Source organism: Saimiri boliviensis, chromosome 5 (assembly GCF_048565385.1).
Source record: "Saimiri boliviensis isolate mSaiBol1 chromosome 5, mSaiBol1.pri, whole genome shotgun sequence".
NCBI classification, from domain to species: Eukaryota; Metazoa; Chordata; class Mammalia; order Primates; family Cebidae; genus Saimiri; species Saimiri boliviensis.
The window spans coordinates 11,283,725-11,305,410 of NC_133453.1; the positions used below are offsets into that span (position 1 = coordinate 11,283,725).

At 41.7% G+C, this 21,686-nt stretch overlaps 1 protein-coding gene across 10 annotated transcripts in view; it reads right to left on the reverse strand.

The window, feature by feature from the left end:
• The window catches only part of SP140 (SP140 nuclear body protein), a 100,767-nt gene that overhangs the window by 14,419 nt on the left and 64,662 nt on the right, over positions 1-21,686 (reverse strand). For all 10 annotated transcript variants that reach the window (XM_074398889.1, XM_074398890.1, XM_074398887.1 and 7 more), the window contains 7 exons: positions 18,853-18,918; positions 17,411-17,491; positions 16,372-16,446; positions 13,853-13,957; positions 11,334-11,476; positions 9,837-9,878; positions 6,662-6,706 (listed from right to left, as the gene is read on the reverse strand). In XM_074398889.1, coding sequence (XP_074254990.1) covers positions 6,662-6,706; positions 9,837-9,878; positions 11,334-11,476; positions 13,853-13,957; positions 16,372-16,446; positions 17,411-17,491; positions 18,853-18,918 — 557 coding nt within the window. The remainder of the gene's footprint in view (positions 1-6,661; positions 6,707-9,836; positions 9,879-11,333; positions 11,477-13,852; positions 13,958-16,371; positions 16,447-17,410; positions 17,492-18,852; positions 18,919-21,686) is intronic.

Below are 21,686 nucleotides of genomic sequence, written 5' to 3' on the forward strand. Positions count from 1 at the left end.
CTAATAACCAACAGAATTTACAGAGCAAATATAGAGACCAATATACATACGCTGTATTGTAAATACATGTGTATTCATAACAAAGAACCGGTCTGTGACTGAGCCCCTTGTTCAAGGGAAAAGTGCTACAAGGACTACAATTACAGTTCAATATTATGTGTAGCCTGGACATCTGGTGACACTGGGAGGGCCCAGAACGGCCTAATCTACAAGTTCTCCCCCAGCTTTGCTGCAGCAGGTAAGGTTTCCTACCAACACTTCTTGATCAAGAGAAGTTGATCCTGCAGCAGTTGTGGGTGAGGTGCAGATGGCACAGTGCTCCAGCCAACCTCACACAAAGGAACCGGACACTCTGGGACCAGTTCTGCGAGTCCCAGCTGCACCTTTGGTTAGGTGCTTGTGGGTTCCCAGGACACAGTGAGGAGAGAAGTCCAGGCTGTGATAGAGGCTCTGGGCCTGCGAGCAGGTCCTGCCAGCTGTGTGAGGGTGAGGGTGGCACAGTCAGCTATCTCAGGGACATGGCACAGGGGACCCACTGCCACCACTGCTGTTCCTGCAGCCGTTCCTGCTCCCCTGTCTACCTCCTTGCATCCTGGGTTGGGGTCTCCAGCCCTTGCCAGGCCCTGGCGGGTGTCTGGGGCAGGGTGACTTTGCTGCAAGTTCCTCCTGTGGCCCCAAGGCTCAGGGACAGTTTGGGGTACCCCCTCTCCTGGCTTGTAACCTTGCCAGGGGGAACCTCCAAGAGCAGACTGCAGCCCCAGCCTGCCACTGGCATTAGTAGTGGGATCGCTGGATCAAATGGTAGATCTACTTTTAGTTCTTTAAGGAACTTCTGTACTGTTTTCCATAGTGGCTATACTAGTTTACATCCCCATCAGAAGTGTAAAAGTGTTCCCTTTTCACCATATTCATGCCAACACCTATTATTTTTTGATTTTTAAATTATGGCCATTCTTACAGGAGTAAGGTGATATTGCATTGTGGTTTTGATTTGCATTTCCCAAGTAGTGATGCTGAGCATTTTTTCATGTTCATTGTCCACTGGTATATCTTCTTTTGAGAATTGTCTATTCATGTCCTTAGCCCATTTTTTGGATGTGCTTATTTGCTTTTTTCTTGCTGATTTCTTTGAGTTCCTTATAGATTCTGGATATTAGTCCTCTGACAGATGCATAGTTTGCAAATATTTTCTCCCACTCTGTGGGTTTTCTGTGTACTCTGCTGATTATTTCTTTTGCTCTATAGAAGCTTTTCAGCTTAATTAAGTCCCAACTATCTTTGTTTTTCTTGCATTTGCTTTTGCGTTTTTGGTCCTGAATTCTGTGCCTAAGCCAATGTCTAGAAGAGTTTTTTCGATGTTATTTTCTGGAATTTTTATGGTTTCAGGTCTTAGATTTAAGTCTTTGATCCATTTTGAGTTGAATTTTGTATAAGGTGAGAAATGAGAATACAGCTTCATTCTTCTAAATTTGGCTTGCCAATTATGCCAGCACTATTTGTTGAATGGGGTATCCTTTTCCCCCTTTATGCTTTTGTTTGCTTTGTCAAAGGTAGTTGGCTATAAATGTTTGGCTTTATTTCTGAGTTCTCTCTTCCATTCCATTGGTCTACGTGTCAGTACTGGTATATGCTCAGTACATAGTACATATACCCAGACTACGCTGTTTTGGTGACTATAGCCTTGTAGTATAGTTTGAAGTCAAGTAATGGGATGCCTCCAGATTTGTTCTTTTTGCTTAGTCTTGCTTTGGCTACATGGGCTCTTTTCTTGGTTCTATATTAATTTTAGGATTGTTTTTTCTAGTTCTGTGAAAAATGATCATGGTATTTTGATGGGAATTGCATTGAATTGGTAGATTGCTATTGGCAGTATGATCATTTTCACAATATTGATTCTACCCATCCATGAGCATGGGACATGTTTCCATTTGTTTGTGTCATCTGTGATTTCTTTCAGCGGAGTTTTGTAATTTTTTGTAGTTTGTAGAGGTATTTTACCTCCATGGTTAGGTATATTCCTAAGCATTTTAATTTTTTGCAGTTAGTGTAAAAGGAGTTGAGTTATTGATTTGATTCTCAGCTTGGTCGCTGTTAGTGTATAGCAGTGCTACTGATTTGTGTACATTAATTTTGTATCCTGAAGCTTTACTGAATTCATTTATCAGATCTAGGAGGTTTCTGGATGAGTCCTTAGGGTTTTCTAGGTATATGACCACATTGGTGACCAGCAACAGTTTGACTTCCCCTTTGCTGATTTGGACACACTTTATTTCCTTTTCTTGTCTGATTGTGCTGGCAAGGACTTCCAGTATCACGTTGAATAGAAGGGGTAAAAGTAGACATCCTTGTCTTGTTCCTGTTCTCAGTGGGAGTGCTTTTAACTTTTCCCCATTCAGTACTATGTTGGCTATGGATTTGCCTGAATACCTTATTTTCTCACTGTGTGTTTTTTAAATAGGCCCTATGATATTCATGCTTTAAGAGGGTATTCTATTTTGGTATATTTTGATGTATTGTTTTAAGATTTAGAATTTCTTTTACCAGTTCTTGTAGCACTGGCTTGGTAGTGGTGAATTCTCTCAGCTTTTGTTTGTCTGAAAAAGACTTTATCTTTCCTTCGTTTATCAGCTTAGTTTCTTGGATACAAAATTCCTGACTAATAATTATTTTGTTTAAGGAGGCTAAAGATAGGATCCCAATCCATTCTAACTTGTAGGGTTTCTGCTGAGAAATCGGCTGTTAATCTGATAGATTTTTCTTTGTAGGTTAGCTGATGCTTTCGTCTCGCAGCTCTTAAGATTCTTTCCTTTGTCTTGACTTTAGGTAACCTGATGACTCTTTGCCTGGGTGATTATCTTTTCGTGATGAATTTTCCAGATGTTCTTTGAGCTTCTTGTATTTGGATGTCTAACTGTCTAGAAAGGCCAGCAATATTTTCTTTGATTATTCCCTCAAATATGTTTTCCAAACTTTCAGATTTCTTGCTGGGGAACACCAATTATTCTTAGGTTTGGTCATTTATCATAATTCTAAACTTTGTGGAGGCTTTGTTGATTTTTTAGAAAGTTATTTTTCTTTGTTGGATTGGGTTAATTTGAGAGCCTTGTCTTCAAGTTCTGTAGTTCATTCTTCTACTTGCTCTAGTCTATTGTTGAAACTTTCCAGTGTATTTTGTATTTCTCTAAGTATGTCTTTCATTTCCAGAAGTTTTAATATATTTTTATGTATGACATCTATTTCTCTGGAGACTTTTTTTTTATCTATATCCTCTATGTTTATTTTAATTCCTTTAAGTTGGTTTCACCTTTATCTGGTTCCTTCTTGAGTAGCTTAATAATCAGCTTTCTGAATTCTTTTTCTGGCAATTCAAGGATTTCTTCTTGGTTTGGATCCATTGCTGGAGAGCTAATATGATCTTTTGGAGATGTTATAGAACCTTGTTTTCTCATTATCAGAATTGTTTTTCAGGTTCCTTCTCATTTGTGTAGACTATGTTAGAGGAAAGATCTCTAACTCAAGGGCTGCTCTTCAGATTCTCTTGTCCCACAGAGTGATCCCTTGATGTGGTACTCTCCCCTTTCCCATAGGGATGGGGCTTCCTGAGAGCCAAACTGCTGTGATTGTTATTGCTCTTCTGGGTCTGGCCACCCAGCAGAGCTATTGCGTTCTGGGCTAGTACTGGGGTATATCTGCAAAGGGTCCTATGATGTTTTCTGTCTTCAATCCTCCCAATCATGGGTACTAGCACTGGTTCTGGTGGAGGCAGCAGGGGAGTGAAGTGGATTCTGTGAGAGTCCTTGGGCATAGTTTTGTTTAATGCACTGTTTTTCTCAAATGCTGGTTATGCTAACAGTGAAGCTGTCACATGGACAGACTCAGGACCTCTAGTGAGCCAGGATGTTAAGGCAGCAGAATGCACTGTTGTTTTCTCCTTCCTGCAGCAAGGCTGTTCTGTTATGTGTGGCTGTCATGACTTGAGTTGTCTGGCCTTCAGCCAGGAGGTGGCACTTTCAAGAGTGCATCAGCTGCAAGTCGTATGGGGGAGATACAAGCTTGACCTAAGGTCACTGGATAAATATTTAGGTTTCTCAGGTGAAGGGTGAGGTCACAGATCTCCCATGAGTCTATGTCTTTTGTCTTCAGCTCCAGGGGCAGGTAGAGAAAGACCATCAGCCAGGAGCAGGGTTAGGTGTGTCTGAGCTCAGACTCTCAGGCAGGGCTTGCTGTGGCCACTGTAGGGGATGAGGGAGTGGTTCTCAGGCTAATGGAGTTATGTTCCAGAGGGGATTATGGCTGCCTCTGCTGCTTCATACAGTTTGCCAGAAAAGTAGGAGAAGCCAGCAGTGACAGGCCTTACCTAGCTCCCAGGCAGCCAGAAAGGCCTGTCTCACTCCCACCGCCATGGTGCCCCAACAGCCAACAGAACAAAATTTACATCCAGGCCTCCCTTGTCTGGAGCTAAGGTCTTGCCCCAGGCTACAAGCCTCCCCATTGAGAAAGCAAGCAGGGCTTTCACGTCTCACCCTTCCCTGTCTGCCTTGGCTTCTGTGCTTATATCTGTACTTCAGGTTTACACCCTTCAGATTCTGACCAGGAAAATTTGTACTTGGTCAAAATTACTGCAAAGTTCAGCTAGAAGCCTCCTTCTCCCCATGGCCCTCCCCAAATTGTACTGGCTGCCCTCACCAAGGACTCCTGTGAGATAAAGTCAAAAATGACTTCCCTGGGGACCTGCCTACCGGGGTCCTTGGGGGAGACAGCTCTTCCTGCTGCTGCTTCTACTTTTATATTTCAGCCAGCCCCCTAAATTCATTTCAGGTCTAGGTTACGTTAAATCCTTCTCCTGTGATCTGGATTTCCAGGTTCCCCAGTGAGGATGTGTGTTCAGAGATGGACTTTCTCCCTCTCACACTTTGGAAACTCACAGTTTTTCGGTTGTGGAATTTGCAGTGGCAAGCTACTTCTTTCAAAGGGTTTGTGATTCCTTCAGTTTTGCTGGTGTATTCCTGTGGTGGTTCTTGGAGCAAAAGTTTACAGTGTGACTCTCAACATGCTGTTCTGTCCATCTGAGCAGGAGGAGCAAGTTAGTCCTGCCTCTTATATGCCTTTTTTCTGCCTTCCAAACCCATATCTTTTCAAGAAGAGATTTGATTTCTCTGGTTCTTTGGTTGTTGGCCTGGCTATGCATTAAACCCATCTCAGGAGAACATACAAAATGCTAATGTCCTGAACCCAACACCAGAGATTCTGAATCAGTGGGTCAGGGTTGAGGCACAGGCACTGATGTTCTTCTTTATAACAGAACGGGCAATGCTATGTATCAGAATTGGTACATCTGGTGATCTTTAAAACATCCTAATGTTCAAGTCATATGTAGTGCAGACTGGTTAAATTAGAAATTTCCCAGAAGTGGGATACAGGAAACAATTTTTTTTAAAGCTCTTCAGGTGATTCCAGGCTGCAGGACAATTTGAGATACAATCTGAGCAAAGTCTGGTTATGGAGACATGGGGATGTTATAAGTCAATTTTGTTACTGGCCTTGGAAAACTTATTAACAGGGGTGACCATGCCTTTGCTGGAACTGTTTCACTCTTTTCCCCACATACATCTGGCTGTCGGCTGTGAAACCTAAACCTCCATGTTTAGCCCATACAAAATTAGCCACACAAATACTGACCTCCAGGGCTGTTTTAACTGTTCATGAGTCCCTGAATTGGCTGGGCATCAAAATCAGTGTGGATAACACCCAAATTTGTTGGAGGATTGCTTTGGAGATAAGGTTTATATGAAACTATTTGCTTATACCTCCTCTGTTAAGTGTCATGTGTCAGTGTTACTGTATGATATTCTGTGTGAGTGTTGTCCCCTGCCTAAAATAGACATTTCACTGCAATGAAAAGAATCAAACCATGACTTCATTTACAGAAGGGACTCATCTATGATTTCAGCAGAACCCAGTGCAGGCAGCCATATAGCAAGCAGAGAATGGATGGGGCCCATGGGATCAGAAGGTTTGCATAGTACTGAGCACTAGATAAGCAGCTGAGTAAAAACGCCTCATGATTTGCTAGGTCATGGTGGTTTCAATCCTAACCAGCTCAGCACCCTAATCGCTTCCCTGAGCCATTCCTTTACTGGACTAATGACAGGCTCCACACCTTGAACATAATAGCTTGGCCTGGCCTGTTCCTTCTGGCTGATGTGTAAGACCATCTTTAGCTCTACCTGCACCTTGGAGTACATTTTCAGGATTTTCCCTTTCATCCACACCACTTACTTGAAAATGCTGTTATCCTCTCACATTTGCTCCTTCCCCCTAATCACCAGGCCAGCCCTACCCATTACCACATCAAGCTTTGTCTCTAGAGACCTCAGTGGTCTAGAGCTCAGCCTCCCATACTCACTATCCAGGGAAAATAAGAACTTTGGAAGGTTTCCACTGAAACAAAGGGAAAGAATGCTTTCACACTGAGACAGCCAAGCCCAGACACATCTACCTGGCTTGGGGGATACGTCTGGTATTCTTTGCTCACCACACACAGCAACATACTCCAACTGAGACTGAACATCTTTCAGGGAACAGCAGTCATGACACAGAACATACGCCTGGAGAAAGGAGTGGGACATTCTGGGAGTAATAGTTCAGAATTTGTACTTACACAAGGGTCAACTGAGGTATTCTTGTGAGACTTCACAAGTATTCTCTGTTGAAAGAAAGAAAGATTGATTTATAATATTGAATGTGTTGTTTCCATCTATAACTTATTTAAATGCAAATAGTCATCTTTGAAGGGATTCAGGAACAAGTTGTAAAAAATAATTGGGAAGATAAGAAGGCCAGCAGGCTGGGGTGGCTCCAGTGCTTTAAGTTCCTAGGTAAGCAAACTGAAACCTGATTTAAACAGTAAAATGAAACTAGAGACTTTGCCAACTAGAATTCACCATCTAACGTCTAATTAGCATCTTTCCATGATAACCATTATATGTAGTTTCTCTGTCTTACTCCTGTGTTGGCCTCACTGTCTGGACTGCTGCAGAAGAGCTCTCTGAACTTCTTGTTCTGAGTGCTGCCCAATTCATGACTTGCTCTTTGCTCCAATAAATGCTATTAAGTTTATTTTGTCTAAAGTTTTAGTTTTTTTAAACAGTCTTCCCTTGGCCTCACACCTGATTTTATGGACCTACATATCTACTGAGAGAATGAAAAGTGCCCAAGTATTACCGTTCAGCCCAACCCAAGTCCCATTACCTGCAGGGAGTCTGGACCTAGTTTGCAAAGGCCAAGTCAGAGAAACTCTACTTGTCCTCTTACTCCAAGGGGCCCTCAGTCATATCTCCTAAACTTGACCTTTGTGTCATCCCACCCAGAGGAGCTGCAATAATAATCAGGCTGAGGACTCATCCCCCACAGCCTCCAGGGACCTAGGGCCCAGAGTCCTGGAGGCCATGCAAGTGTCCCAGAGAAGAAGAACACTGCTTTCTCCAGCCCCTCTAGGGACACAGCCCTGGTGATAAAATGCCTCCAAGTTCCTCTGTGCTGCAGTTCTTCTTCCTGAAAGCCTCTCCCTCTCCCTTCTATACAAATCACAAAAAGACATCAGGTTGACTGAATTTTCAGAGATAACCCACTAGATTTATTTAGATTGCTTTTGGGTATCCACTGCATGACTTGGCATCCTTCCCTTCTGGGATACAGACAGGCTCAGCTTTTGTCTATACCCCTGGCAACAGAGGCCATAAACAAGTGTGATCCAAAGGACAAGCACCTGAGAGGTGACCTTGTCCCCTGACTGCTTCTCTGACTAGCCTAGATCTCCCATCCCACCCCATTTGTAATTCATCCATGTTTACAATAAAATTAAAACAATCTTTTTTTTTTTTTTTTTTTTTTTTGAGACAGAGTCTCACTCTGTCACCCAGACTGGAGTGCCATGATGAAATCGAAGCTCACTACAGCTTTGACCTCCCAGCCTCAAGTGATCCTCCCACCTCAGTCTCCTGAGTAGGTGGGACTACAGGTGTGCACCATGATGTCTGGGGTTTTGCTTCTTTTTTGTTGGGTGTTTTGTTTTGGTTTTTGTTTTTGTAGAAGGAGTATCTCACTATGTTGCCCAGGTTGGTCTCAAATTCCTGGGCTCAAGTCATCCTCCCATCTCAGCCTCTCAAAATGCTGGCATTATAGGCTCAAGTCACTGTGCCTGGCCTCAAATAATTTTTGAGGTCAATCTTCTGTGATGGTTATTAGCATTCAGTATGTGCTTGATAATTATATGTTGAATGAGTGAATAAATGAATATTATCTCACTGAAAAATTACTGCAGTCTCTTAAGCAAACATTAGCACACAATGATTATTCTGGGTGAGTATATCTGATTGTTTTACAACACCTCAGCTGCTACAAAAAGGTTTATGTGACCCTTGTCATAAGCCTGAGCAGAGACACTACTACCATGTGGCACTGATAGTGACACTGAATTTAGTTTCCAGAAGCCAAGTGGCTCTACAAGCAAGAGAAGCTCTGAGAGGCACAGAGGATCCATGGAGTTCATATGGTTTCTGAGATCTGCCACTTAAGGGACCTTCTGTTCTCTCCAAGAGGAGACACAAAATATGGAGGCAATGGCAGCTTGTTGCTGCAAAGTGTTATACCCCAGAATTGGGAGAGAGTCAGTTAGTTGGCAATTGCCAGTTCATTTGGGTCATCTAGACTGAGTTTCTCATGGCACCCAGGGAAAGGAAGAGATGCTGGTCTTTAGTGTACTCACTGAATAGGTGACATAGTAGTTTCCCTTCAGGAAACTGAGTGGATGAAATGTCTCAGTGGCTGAGAGTTCAAATCAGCCAGAACACTGGATAATGCAAAGGCCCGGATCTCAGGCTCTCAGTAGAATATGAAGCCCAGTGGCTGTTTTAGAAGTCTGTGAGTGTCTTAAATGCATATTTCTACCTGAAGTGCCTAAGGATGACACTTTTTCCCTTCCCCTTCTCAGGTTCTCATTCATACCCAGTCTTGGAAAGTCATCACCTTGTCCTGAATCTACACTGCCCTTAACCTATTTGTTTGCTGCATTCTTCAAGAGAGGGAAAAATCAGTTTCACAGATACAAAGTAGGTCTGCACAGTCCCTCTGGCAGAGCCAAAGAGGTGGCATCATTTCCTGATCAGCCCCTTCTATAAAATACATTTACCTTCCGAGACCTTCCTCCCCAGTGGTACCATCCTGGTCATGGGAAATAATTTCCCCTTGAGAAGACATTCTGTGTGTCTCTGTGTACATGTTTTTGGAAGATGAAAGAGAATGTGAAGGATCAGAAAATAAATATTCTTTTTGTTGGCTATTTCATGAAATGATAAATGGCTTCATATATGTCTCAAATGTGAGCAAACATCTGCTCCATCTGATTTTGCTAAAGTTAGAAAATAGTAACTTCAATGAAAAAAATCTGAATTTTGAGTTGAGATGGTTTCTTTCACCTTATTTTGAAACATTTTTATGTATCTGATGACCATGTTTGACTTTTCAACTTTGACACTTTTAAAGCATCTGCACCTATTGCAAAAAAAAAAAAAAAAACAGATCCGGGAGGTCTATTTTGATGGTTCCTTTTCATCTTCATATGAAATTGTTTAATGCAAAGAGGGCCTAGCTTCATATATATTTACCATTCAAATTAGCAACTCTGAAGGCATATACCAAAAATTGTTTTAAGGTGGGTAGTGGAGAAGGTGGAAGCTTAATTATAAACACCCAATTTCAGACTCCATAAAAGAAGATTTTGTGCATGTTAAATCAGTTATGTGACAAGAACCTGTAGAAAGGTATGTAATAATTACCTTCTTCTTTCTATATTTTGGAGGATTAGGCAGAAATCCATTCTGAAAGACAAAAAGATTCGGGTACAAGGTCAGTCTGTGTTTCTGTTTTGTGAGTCTGGCATTTCCAACCTCCTCCCAAATATTTCTACCTGAATGTCCCACTGCCAGCTCAAACCCAAGGTGTCTGAATCAGAAACCATCTCCCTCTCTTCATCTGTGCTGCTTCTATACTTTAATCAATAGAAGCCAGAAAATCATCTTCAGCACCATTTTCCCTTTTCTTGTGCTTCTTTACCAAATCCTAAGAGGTTCTAGTAATCTCATACCATCTATCGCCTCTTTTCCAGTCCCACCAGTGCCACTCCAGCTGGAGTCCCTACACCAGAGCTATCCGAGCAGCACACACTTACTGCCTGCTACTGGGTGTCAGTCACTCCAATCTTGGACACATGAAGATGGGAAAACTGGTCTACAGACAAAAAGCATTCACAAAAGAATAAATACAAAACAGTGAATGAAAGGCCTTAGCAGAGGGCTCAGGAGTCCTGGGAAGGGATTACCCATGGCCAGCTCAATGAACATTCAGGAAGGGGTAACACTTGAGCTGAGCATTCTAGATTGAGTATAGGCTTGCTGCTGGGGAAAGCCTGATGGCTGCCTAAAATGGTGTTTTATGGCCAGGTGTAGTGGCTGTTTCCTGTAATCCCAGCACTTTGGGAGGCTGAGGAGGGCCGATCACTTGATGCCAGGAATTTGAGATCAGCCTGGCCAACACGGTGAAACCTCGTCTCTACTAAAAATACAAAAATTAGCCTGGCAGGGTGGTGCACAACTGTAGTCCCAGCTACTTGAGAGCCTGGGGCACAAGAATCACGCTGGGAGGCAGAGGTTGCAGTAAATCGAGATCAAGCCACTGCACTCCTGCCTGGGTGACCGAGCAAGATTGTCTCCTACAAATAAATCAAATCAAATCAAAAATTGTTCTAAATGTCATTACAAATCCTAAAAGATTTCACTGAATCCTTGTTATCTCAGTTATAACTTTGATCTCTTCAGCCTGGCATTAAAGCCCTCTACAAACTGTCCCAATTGTTGGATTATGCCTAATTGCACACAACCTGTCTACATAAATCCACAAAGCTACTTTTGCCATGGTTATAGTTTTCATGCCATTCTGGCTCATATGCCATTGTTTCTCTGAAGAGTCTTCCTCCACTGCTTGACCGTCAACTCTCTTCTTTCTTTCAGTGCACAAAGCTGTCTACACACACCCTAGTCAGGATGACCCTTCCCTTCTCCAAGCTGCTGTGTCTATCCTGATGGAGTCCCTGGTAAAACATGGATGTGCTGCACTGGGTTATGAATATGGAGTCCCTCTCTCCTGAATGAGAGGATAAACTCACTGGCATCAAGGCTTTAGCTATGACCTAACACACATTTGGTGAATAAACAGTGACCTCATTATTAGGGAATAACAAGAAGGGACACAGGTCTGGCCCCTTGTCACTGAAATACCTCCATCAGCCATCGTAGGGGCCACCCGTCACAGCGCACACTCAGCCTCCAGTTCTTTGATCTTGCGTGGCCGCCTTTGATTTCAAATTCCCTGGGGGTGAACCAATTTCCATCCTCACTCTGTATACACTTCACCAAGATTCCTGTAAGACCAGGGTAAGTCGATCCTGAGCCCTCTTTGTTCCCAGTGCTCAGACTGTGGCCACTCACCAACTGATCACATAATTTGTGACCCAGATCAACAGCAGGAGGGTCTGGCCTTCCCTCTCAAGTTTCAGAGGCCCCAAATCCAGCCTGAAAGTCCCCTCTAAGGATATTTCCTGTGAGGGTACACATTTATTTGACTTTCATCCATGAAGAAAGTGATAATTATCATCAAGAGCATCCCTTTAAGTGTTTCAAAAGCACGTATAGAAGGAAAAGAAAGTGATTCTGAAAGATAACAGGATTCCAATTTGTTATTCAAATTTGGAAGTAGAGACAAGGCCTGAGTCTCCAGATGGCTCTGAGGGCAATGTTGGAGGCAGAATCCTCAACTTGTGGCTATGGTCTAAGATGGTTGCCCTATGGCTCAGGGGGCCACTCCAGCAACATCTGCACTCTCAATGATAACATATTTTGTGCAGTTTAATGGCATTAGTGAACAGAGATTTTCACATCTCTGCAATCATGGGTAGCTGGTATTTAGAAACTAATTGGAAATGTTATCCAATAAAAAAATTTCATGTTTATGTAAAAGATAGCCACATGCTCAACACCGTTAGTCATTAAGGAAACATAAAGCAAAACCACAGTGAGATACCATGTCACACCCACTAGGATGACTGTAATTAAAACACACACCACACACACACACACACACACACAGACGATAACAAGGTTGGTGAGCATGTAGAGAAATTGGAGCCTTCAAACATTGCTGGTGGGAATATAGAATAGTGCAGCCACTGTGGAAAACACTTTGGTGATTCCTCAATAAGTTAAACACAGAATTACGATATGACTTAGTAATTCTTCTCTTGAATATACACCCAAAAGAACTGAAATACGTTCACACAAAACTTCTTACACAAATGTTCAAAACAGAGTTATTTACAATAGCCAAAGAGTGAGAATAGTTCCAAATAATGAGTTTATAAACAAAATGTAGTATATCTATACAATGAAATATATTATTTGTCAGTAAAATGAATGAAGTACTAATACATTCACTGTGGATAAACTTTGAAAATATCATGCTACTCAAGCCTGTAATCCCAGTACTTTGGGAGGCCGAGGCAGGTGGATCACGAGGTCAAGAGATTGAGACCATCCTGGTCAACATGGTGAAACCCCGTCTCTACTAAAAATACAAAAAATTAGATGGGCATGGTGGCATGGGCCTGTAATCCCAGCTACTCAGGAGGCTGAGGCAGGAGAATTGCCTGAACCCAGGAGGCGGAGGTTGCGGTGAGCCAAGATCGCGCCATTGCACTCCAGCCTGGGTAACAAGAGCGAAACTCCGTCTCAAAAAAAAAAAAGAAGAAAAAGAAAATATGCTCAGTGAATGAAGGCAGTCAGGAAAGGGCATGTATTTTAGAGTTCCATTTATAGAAAGGCCTACAATAGGCAAACTTATAGAGCAGAAAATAGATTAGTGGCTGCTTAGGTGGGAATGGGCATTGACTACTAATTGACAAGGGTTTTATTTTTAGTGGGGAACACATTGTTCTAAAATTAGAGGATAATGATGACTGTACAATTCTGTGGATATACAAAAAATAGTTGATTTGTACACTCTAAGTGGTGAGTTGTATGATATGTGAACTATATCTCAGTAAAGCTGTTTAAAACTAGTCACAATGCAAACATTTCTATTAATTTGCATCCAAAGAGTCATATTATGAGTAGTCTTAGTCTGAGATGATGGCCATTCTAATAGACATTTTTTGCAAAGTTTCTTATAATTTACAATAAAAACATGTAAATGTATATATTTTACATCAATATGCAAATTAGTTCTTACAGCTATATCATGAGGCAGGTGCTCAATTATTCTTCTCCTCTCAGATCAGAAATTTCAGGTTCAGAAAGGCCCCTTCTCTACTCAGAATGGAACAGTCACTCCTGGCACAGCCAAGGCTGGAACTCAGGCTTCCTAATTTTAAAACCTGAGATTGTTACCCTAAGCCAAGTACCCTGCCTTGGTGACAGTACTCCAGAAGGAAGAAAGAATATGAAGATTGAGGCTGAGGGCCTCTCCCCTTTTCTGTCTGACTCAAGGTAAAATACATGATATTTTCCACCTGTGAACTGACATTCCTGCACTTCTCCTTGGTTCTGCGGGCACCTGTGCGAGTGAGCATTTAATGGGTACGATTTCTTAAAGTCTGAAAATGTCATCTTAGGGATCCCTTCCTCCTTCTCGCAAGCCAAACTGGGGTCAAAACTCCTTGAATGATGTGTAATTCACATAATTCCCCACTACTTGTGATACCTTCAGATAGGAGCTGCAAATTAAAGAAGATCGTAAAACCTACCTTGTTTCAAATTCTTCTTATGTAAAATTCCTTTCACCTCACCACAGGTCACTGGAAGTAAAGGAGCCTTAAAATCCACAGTTTTGTCTTTGTGCTTTCTTGAAGCTGAAAGAGAGGATTTCTTCATTCTGTCTCACTTTGCAAAGGCACATCCCCCCTCCCTACTGAGGTAATTCCTATAAAGATACAAGGGATACTTAGAAAATTCGATTCCAAAAATTTCTAGAGTTTCAAAGTCTTCCTTCTAAGTGGCAGTTTTGATACATAACTACAGAATATCTACCCCAGTTTTACCTTTCAAATTTCATACAAAATGGAATGCTTTAGCAGAGAAATTAGACTTCAGTAAAACTCCTAATCTAGTAAGCTCCACTGATTCTTATATGATAATGAAACACAGTTGCTGTCACTGGTCTGACAGGAGCTCTCCAGGTATGCTGTTTTGCTGCAGGTAGGTAGCCTCAGATGAAGCCAGGGACCATACTCGATCTCCCCATTTTAGCACTGACTGGGCAAACAGGGAGAGGATAATGATGAGATAACCTAATGGAGATGATATCTGCCTTCTATTTTTGTTCTCTGCTTTGGTTCATTTCTCCTTTATGTCAGCTTTCCCCATAGCTGAGAGAAGAGCTCAGGAAGCTCTAGAATAATCTGAAAATTATACAGGGTGGCAGATGGAGGGCTGGAGACTTGATTTCACAGAAGTAGGGGGTGAAAGTTCTTTAAAGGAACTCCAGGAGGGTGAGCAGCAAATCCTGCCCTTCCAACCAAAGGTGTAGGGCCAGGTACGATGGCTCATGTCTGTAATCACAGCACTTCAGGAGGGCAAGGCAGGTGGATCACTTGAGGTCAGGAGTTCAAGACCAGCCTGGCCAATGTGGTGAAACTCCGTCTCTACTAAAAATACAAAAATTAGCCATGTGTGGTGGCACCCGCCGGTAATCCCAGCTACTTGGGAGGCTGAGGCAGGAGAGTTGCTTGAACCTGAGAGGCAGAGGTTGCAGCGAGCTGAGATCACACCACTGCACTCCAGCCTGGGCAACAGAAGTCATGATAAACAGGGGAGCTGTCCTCGGTCCTGGTACAAATTTTTAGAAAGGCAGACTATTAGAACTGGGCTGGACTAATAAGAAAGATGGTTGGCCTATGTACAGAATGGGAGAAAAGTTTTGCAATCTATCCATTTTATAAAGGGCTAATATCCAGAATCTACAAAGAACTTAAAGAAATTTACAAGGAAAAAAAAACCTACCAAAAAGTGGGTGAAGGATATGAACAGACACTTTTCAAAGAAGACATGTATGCAGCCACTATCACTGGTCATTAGAGAAATGCAACTCAAAACTACAGTGAGATACCATCTCACAATAGTTAGAATGATGATCTTTAAAAAGTCAGGAAATGACAGATGCTGGAAAGGATGTGAGCAAATAGGAATGCTTTTACACTGTTGGTGGGAGTGTAAGTTAGTTCAACCATTGTGGAAGACAGTGTGGTGATTTTTCAAGGATCTGGAACCAGAAACAGCATTTGACCCAACAATGCTATTATTGGGCATATACCCAAAGGATTATAAATCATTCTGCTATATGTTTATTACAACACTGTTCACAATAGCAGAGACATGGAACCAACTCAAATGTCCATCAGTATAGACTGGATAAAGAAATGGTGGCACATATATACCATGGAATACTATGCAGCCATAAAAAAGAATGAGTTCAGGTCCTTTGCAGGGACATGGATGAAGCTGGAAACCATCATTCTCAGCTTACTAACACAGGAACAGAAGAACAAACACCACATGTTCTCACTCATAAGTGGGAGATGAGGACACATGGGCACAGAGAGGGGAATATCACACACTGGGGCCTGTCTGGGGGTGAGGGGTAAGAGGAGGGAGAGCATTAGGAGAAATGCCTAATGTCGATGACAGGTTGATGGGGGCAGGAAACCACCATGGCACATGTATACCTATGTCACAAACCTGCATGTTCTAAACATGTATCCCAGAACTTAAGGTATAATAAAAATAAAAATGAAAAAAAAGATGGTTGGCCTAATTCATGCTCCTGCTTTCCAAATGAGAAAACTGAAGCAAATAAGGTCAAGTGATCACTTCAAGCCCACACAAAGGAAAAGACAGTCTTAGGACACAGATCTATAACCACAACTCTGGTTCACCCTTAGCGTGCAACCTGTGGCTTTCTGTGTAGCCAGAGGAAGGTCAGCTAAGTAACTTATGGGTTATACCCTTTGTATGGCAATGGACTATCTCCAGCCATGAAATTTATCATTTCAGTGGAAGTAGTATTTTCATGTCCCCAGGCCCCTGCATCACCAACTTACTTCCTTCTTTCCTTGACACGTTTTAGAAGTGACTAAATTGGGTATATTTCTCAGTAGTCAGCTTCACAAAACAATTAAGGAAATAGGTTTATTACTGAAAATAAAGCACGAAGCACAGTAAATTAGATGTTTGGTTATTGAAAGTGCATTCCTCTTTTCATTTTTACCTCTTGATCGGACTCTTTTCTGTGGTGCTCTGTCACTCTGGGTGAAGCGGGATCTAGGTCTGCCTCTCTTTCTCCCTGAGAAAGTAGAATAATATAATCAGAGGCACAGACAAGCAGCTGTATTACATATATTACTGCTTTCCAAAAATTCCATTTAAATGTAACTTTCCAAAAGCCTGTTGAATGCATAAATAAAAAGATTTAAACCCTAGCCTTTAAAGTATGAAGAATTAGATGGGTAGTATTAGATTCACTTTATATTTCATTTTCTTATTCTTACATTAGAAAAAAAAACTAATTGAAATCACTATTTCACATATATCTCAAGCAATGGTATAAATGCTTCATTCCACATTTTGAAGGTTCATTTCATATTTCATTTCAAATATACATATTTGAAATATATATGGTATACTATATATGTTAAACTCATACATCCACTAATTTATTTAATCTTTGTAAGATCAAAATGATGACTGCTGTCATTACAGAAATTAAAATATTCAGAGAAAATTGAGACAAAACTACAAAATTAAGTGAAGGCACTTGGGTTTTTCTTAGCAGAGACACAAATAAATGACAATTCTGTGAGTTAAGGGAAACCCTATCAGGTGGTGAAAGGTGTGCTACTCATATCACATTGAGGAAAGATATTTGTACCTCTGTGCTCAAGAGAGGAAATAACTCATCTAGAAGGAGGACTTGAAAGGGCAGTAAGAGAATAACCTGTAATCTGCTCACAATTTGCCAAGTCCGGCCATTTTAATAAACCAATGATGTAAGGCAAAGGAATTTCCAGGAAAATCAGATAAAAAACAGAGGAAAACTATTTTAGAAACTGGGCAGATATGAATATATTACATGAATATAATCAACTTACAACCCTAACTTCTAATGGGTTTGCTTTTTTAGATTTCACTGTTCTCAAATTGACTAAGCTTGACAAGTAAACAATTAAGGAGGATCTAAGTTCATCATCTCAGTAAAATTTGTATTGACCTGTAGGGCAAAAGGAAAGTGGCATAAACTTTTATCTTACTCCTAATCTTGAAAGGGCCTTGGAGATTCACGTTAGCCTTCTTTTCACTGGACATCAACTGGCCATCAGCTTTGCCATTACCTGGGGATAGGCAGGGGAAAATGTATTAATAGAACAGGGCAGAACAACAGCTGACAGGCTGGACCAAAAGGTAGTGAGGGAGTCCTGGATTTAATTCTGGATCCTCTTTCTTTAGACACTTAGACACGGAACCTCAAGCAGGTGTCCAGAGCATTTTCTGCTTTAGGAGTGTCAGCTTTTTAATTACACACAGGATTTAACTGCATACTGAAGTACCTTAGAATTTGTCTACATATACACAGACTTAAATGAAAAATCTTATAATGATTCGGTCCAAACAAATTTTTAATTTAAAAACACCCATTCTTAAAATGGATGCAGCCACTTTTTTCCTTTCCAAACAAAACTATACACATCCACGAACCAAGCAGTCCCATCAACTGGCAAGAATAGAAGACATATAGTTTTATAAGAATCAATAATTTTCAATAAGACTCTAAAATGTTTACTATTTAGATCCACTGATTCAAAATTAACAATCATTTGGAAAATGAGACTTAAACCTTCATCGTCTAGAAGAAAGGAAGTCTTCAGACCATGACTAAAATAAATAAGACTTTAGGGGTCTGGTTATAAAGAATATAATTATAGGAAACTCAGAAAATAAAACGGTATGAAACACCACCATCTGGATGCCCACAGATGATGATGGCTATCTCCATATGATGATTTGTTCAAATATTCTCCTAGTCGTTTCTTTTTGCATATGTTACTTTTTAAAGAACACTTTTTCACTACAAATGATGATTTCTAATATTTCAATATACACACATACATTTAAAAACCACAAATAAAAATATAAACATCACTGACCAAATGTAACCACTGCATATATTTTCATGAATGAACTGCCATTGATTTTCTCTATATTTATGTCTCTTTATATGTAGAGATAAATAATTACATATGTATATATAAGGATTGATAGATACATAAAAACAGACTTCACAAGCATAAATTTCACATAAAATATGGTTATACATATACATGTATAACTTACAATTACATATATAATTATATATGTATAGTTTACAATTGTACACACATACCTTTCTTTATTTAGCCCTCTTAGGAACATTTTTCCAAATTCATAAAAATTTGAACCAGAAATAAAGTCATACTGAGGATGATAACACCTCCCTATTAACTGTGGACCTCTGGACTATCACATGCATGAGAAACCATTTTGTTGAGGCCATTGCATCCTCAGGCCTCTTTGTCACAGCCTGTTAGTTGACCTCCTAACCGATACAGGAGGTACAGAACTATCCTGGCCCTCAGGAGCTGCAGGCCTTCAAGAATACAACGGGCAGTGCCCTAATAAACTCAAAAGCTGTAACTGCTTCACTCTGCCTGCTTACCAGTCTGGTGGATTTTTTTCTGCCCTCTCCTTTTTACTCTGGTCCAGCAATGCCCCTTCTTTTTTCCTTCAAACCAAAGAGAATAAAGTTAATTATGCAGAGGTATAAATATGATTCTCTGAGTTTTATATGCCAGTAGTACTCAAGATTTTTTTCATATTTAGGTTCACAGGAATGGGGCAAAATACGATCAGTGTAGCAATCTGGAGGTTGAGTACAGAGTTCTGTTCTGTTTTTCGGGTTTTTTTTGTTTTGTTTTTTTTTTTTTTTGAGACGGAGTTTCACTCTTGTTACCCAGGCTGGAGTGCAATGGCGCGATCTTGACTCACCGCAACCTCCGCCTCCTGGGTTCAGGCAATTCTCCTGCCCCAGCCTCCTGAGTAGCTGGGATTACAGACACGCGCCACCATGCCCAGCTAATTTTTTGTATTTTTAGTAGAGCTGGGGTTTCACCATGTTGACCAGGATGGTCTCGATCTCTTGAATTCATGATCCACCCGCCTCGGCCTCCCAAAGTGCTGGGATTACAGGCTTGAGCCACCGCACCCGGCCAGAGTTCTGTTTTAACTTCGCATGAGCCTTGGGCCATGGGCTTGAGAGACTATAGGAGATAGTCTTCCTTTGAACAAACTTTTTGATGGAAAATTAACTCTTGCTGCCACCTTACAGTGAATGATAACTGCTCTTGCTTGTTCCCTTTTCAAGTGTTTGTTGTGTAAATTCAAATGTGCAGTGAGAAGGCGTAGTCCTTGAAGCTGATGTTGTATGGATAATACTCTCGATTGGAAGTTGGGAGATGTTCTGAACTCCGATGTGAAGAGTTTTCATTATGTAATTACATAATTGTTACACAATGTCTATATAATTTCATTAAACAATCTCAGCGGTGTCTCCGCACTGCCAGCCCTCCTTCAGGCTGCAGAGTCGCTGACTCCAGAACGCTATTGTGACCCCAGAAACTCAAAAGTGTCATGAATCTGGCCATCTGGCCCATTTGCAGTCTGATGTGCTCTTTATCAGAAAAGTGACTCCACAATGCACTGATTTTCTGAATGTCCCTCATCTCTTCCTGTTCACACACCATGGGAGGGCAGGAGGTTCACTGAAGGGAGCAGTCCCCAGGAAGGGACCATCTTCTTCCTGGACAGTGACCAGGACAAAGGTGGTAGGGGATTGCTAGAGCTCTGTAGACCTATCTTGAAAATTCAGGATTCTTTTATGACCATTCCTAGGGATGATGCCTCATTCTTTCTCCCTAGAAGCCCGATGGGCACAGCCTTCCGAGTGCCCAGGGGATTCAGATTCAACTCCAGACACATTTTATGAAAATGCTTTTGCTCTACTTCTATCTGATTTTGTAGATGGATGGCCTAAGTGGGAAAAGGAGATGATCAGGATAAAAGATGAAGGTACAGCCACTGGAATGGTACAGCAGATTCTGCAGCAGTGAAGCAAGAGCCAACATCAAGATATCTAAAGAGGTATGGGGGAAAGAGGAGTACTGGTGATATCCGTCTTTCAGAAGTATCCATGGATCCTTTGTCCAGAAGGAAAACACCCTGCTCCAGTGCTCCCGCCTCTGGGAATACTGAGTTGGCCTCTCTGGACCATGAGATAGCAGGGGCTGACACCAGCTTCTAAGGTCCCACACAACCCTCTAGACACCGTCCCCACTCCTATTCTCAATCAGTTGTTAGAGGGCGACTGACACCTGGTTGGTGTCATGGACAAAGAGGACAGATTGGACAGACTGCCCTCAAGCAGTACCCCCACATGCCCATCCTCTCCCCCACCACACACACAAACAAATCAAAGATTGGATGCAACAAACAGAACTGGGAACTTCAAGGCTTACAGCCAGCCAGAAGCCACGTAGCAGACACTGTTCACCTTCCCCCTGACTAATGAATATCCCACTCAGAGAATCCCAACAATTGTAAACACTTCCCTTCTGGAAGTACTGCATGTGCCTTGGGGATTATCCTTCTTATACGAAAGCCAGGCGTTAACTTGCTTCCCTCATGTAAGGTGAGTTGGACCTTAGAGGTGGTCATAAGGGACCTAAATCATTTACAGTTTATGAAATGTGTGTGTGTGTGTGTGTGTGTGTGTGTGTGTGTGTGTGTGTGTAGAGACGGGGTCTCGCTATGTTGTCCCGGCTAGTTTCTGAGCCCTTGACCTCAAGTGATCCTCCTGCAGTGGTCTCCCAAAGTACTAGGATAACATGAGTGAGCCACCGCACTGGGTCAACATTTTTAAATGTTGTAGGAAACAAATTAAGTGGATTTGAACCCATGAGTCTGACTAATCAGAGTGGCTGATGGGGTGCTGTCTTCATGGAGACATTTGCCAGAAGCAAATATGTGGTGTGAGTTTCCTGGGAGGCCATTCTCCATGGCATTTCTACATGCCTCAGAGTATCGCTTCAAGGATATTTGAATAGCAAAGCAGCCTTGTAAGATAGAGATCATGTAGCCTCCAGATTATGGGGCAAATGTATTCCCTGACCAGTATAAAGTGGAGAACACCTCCCTCCTTAGAAATTTTCCAGAGGAGATACCTCCGGAAGAGATTTGGTTAAGATCCCCAGAGGAGAGTTGCCTAAATTCCAGCTAAAAAGAGAATGTCTCCCTCAGAGGCAAGGTTTGGGCAGGTTTGCTAGCAGTCCCCTTATAAGCCCATGGGTTTCCTCAGTGAAGCATTCCTCCAACTGCAGCACACACCTGTGAGGGCAGCACCCACCTGGGCTTGCTCCACACCATCATTTTCATGGGTCCTGTGGGGAAAGAACTGATACATCTATTCTATATCCCAGCAATTTTGTTTCTAGGTAT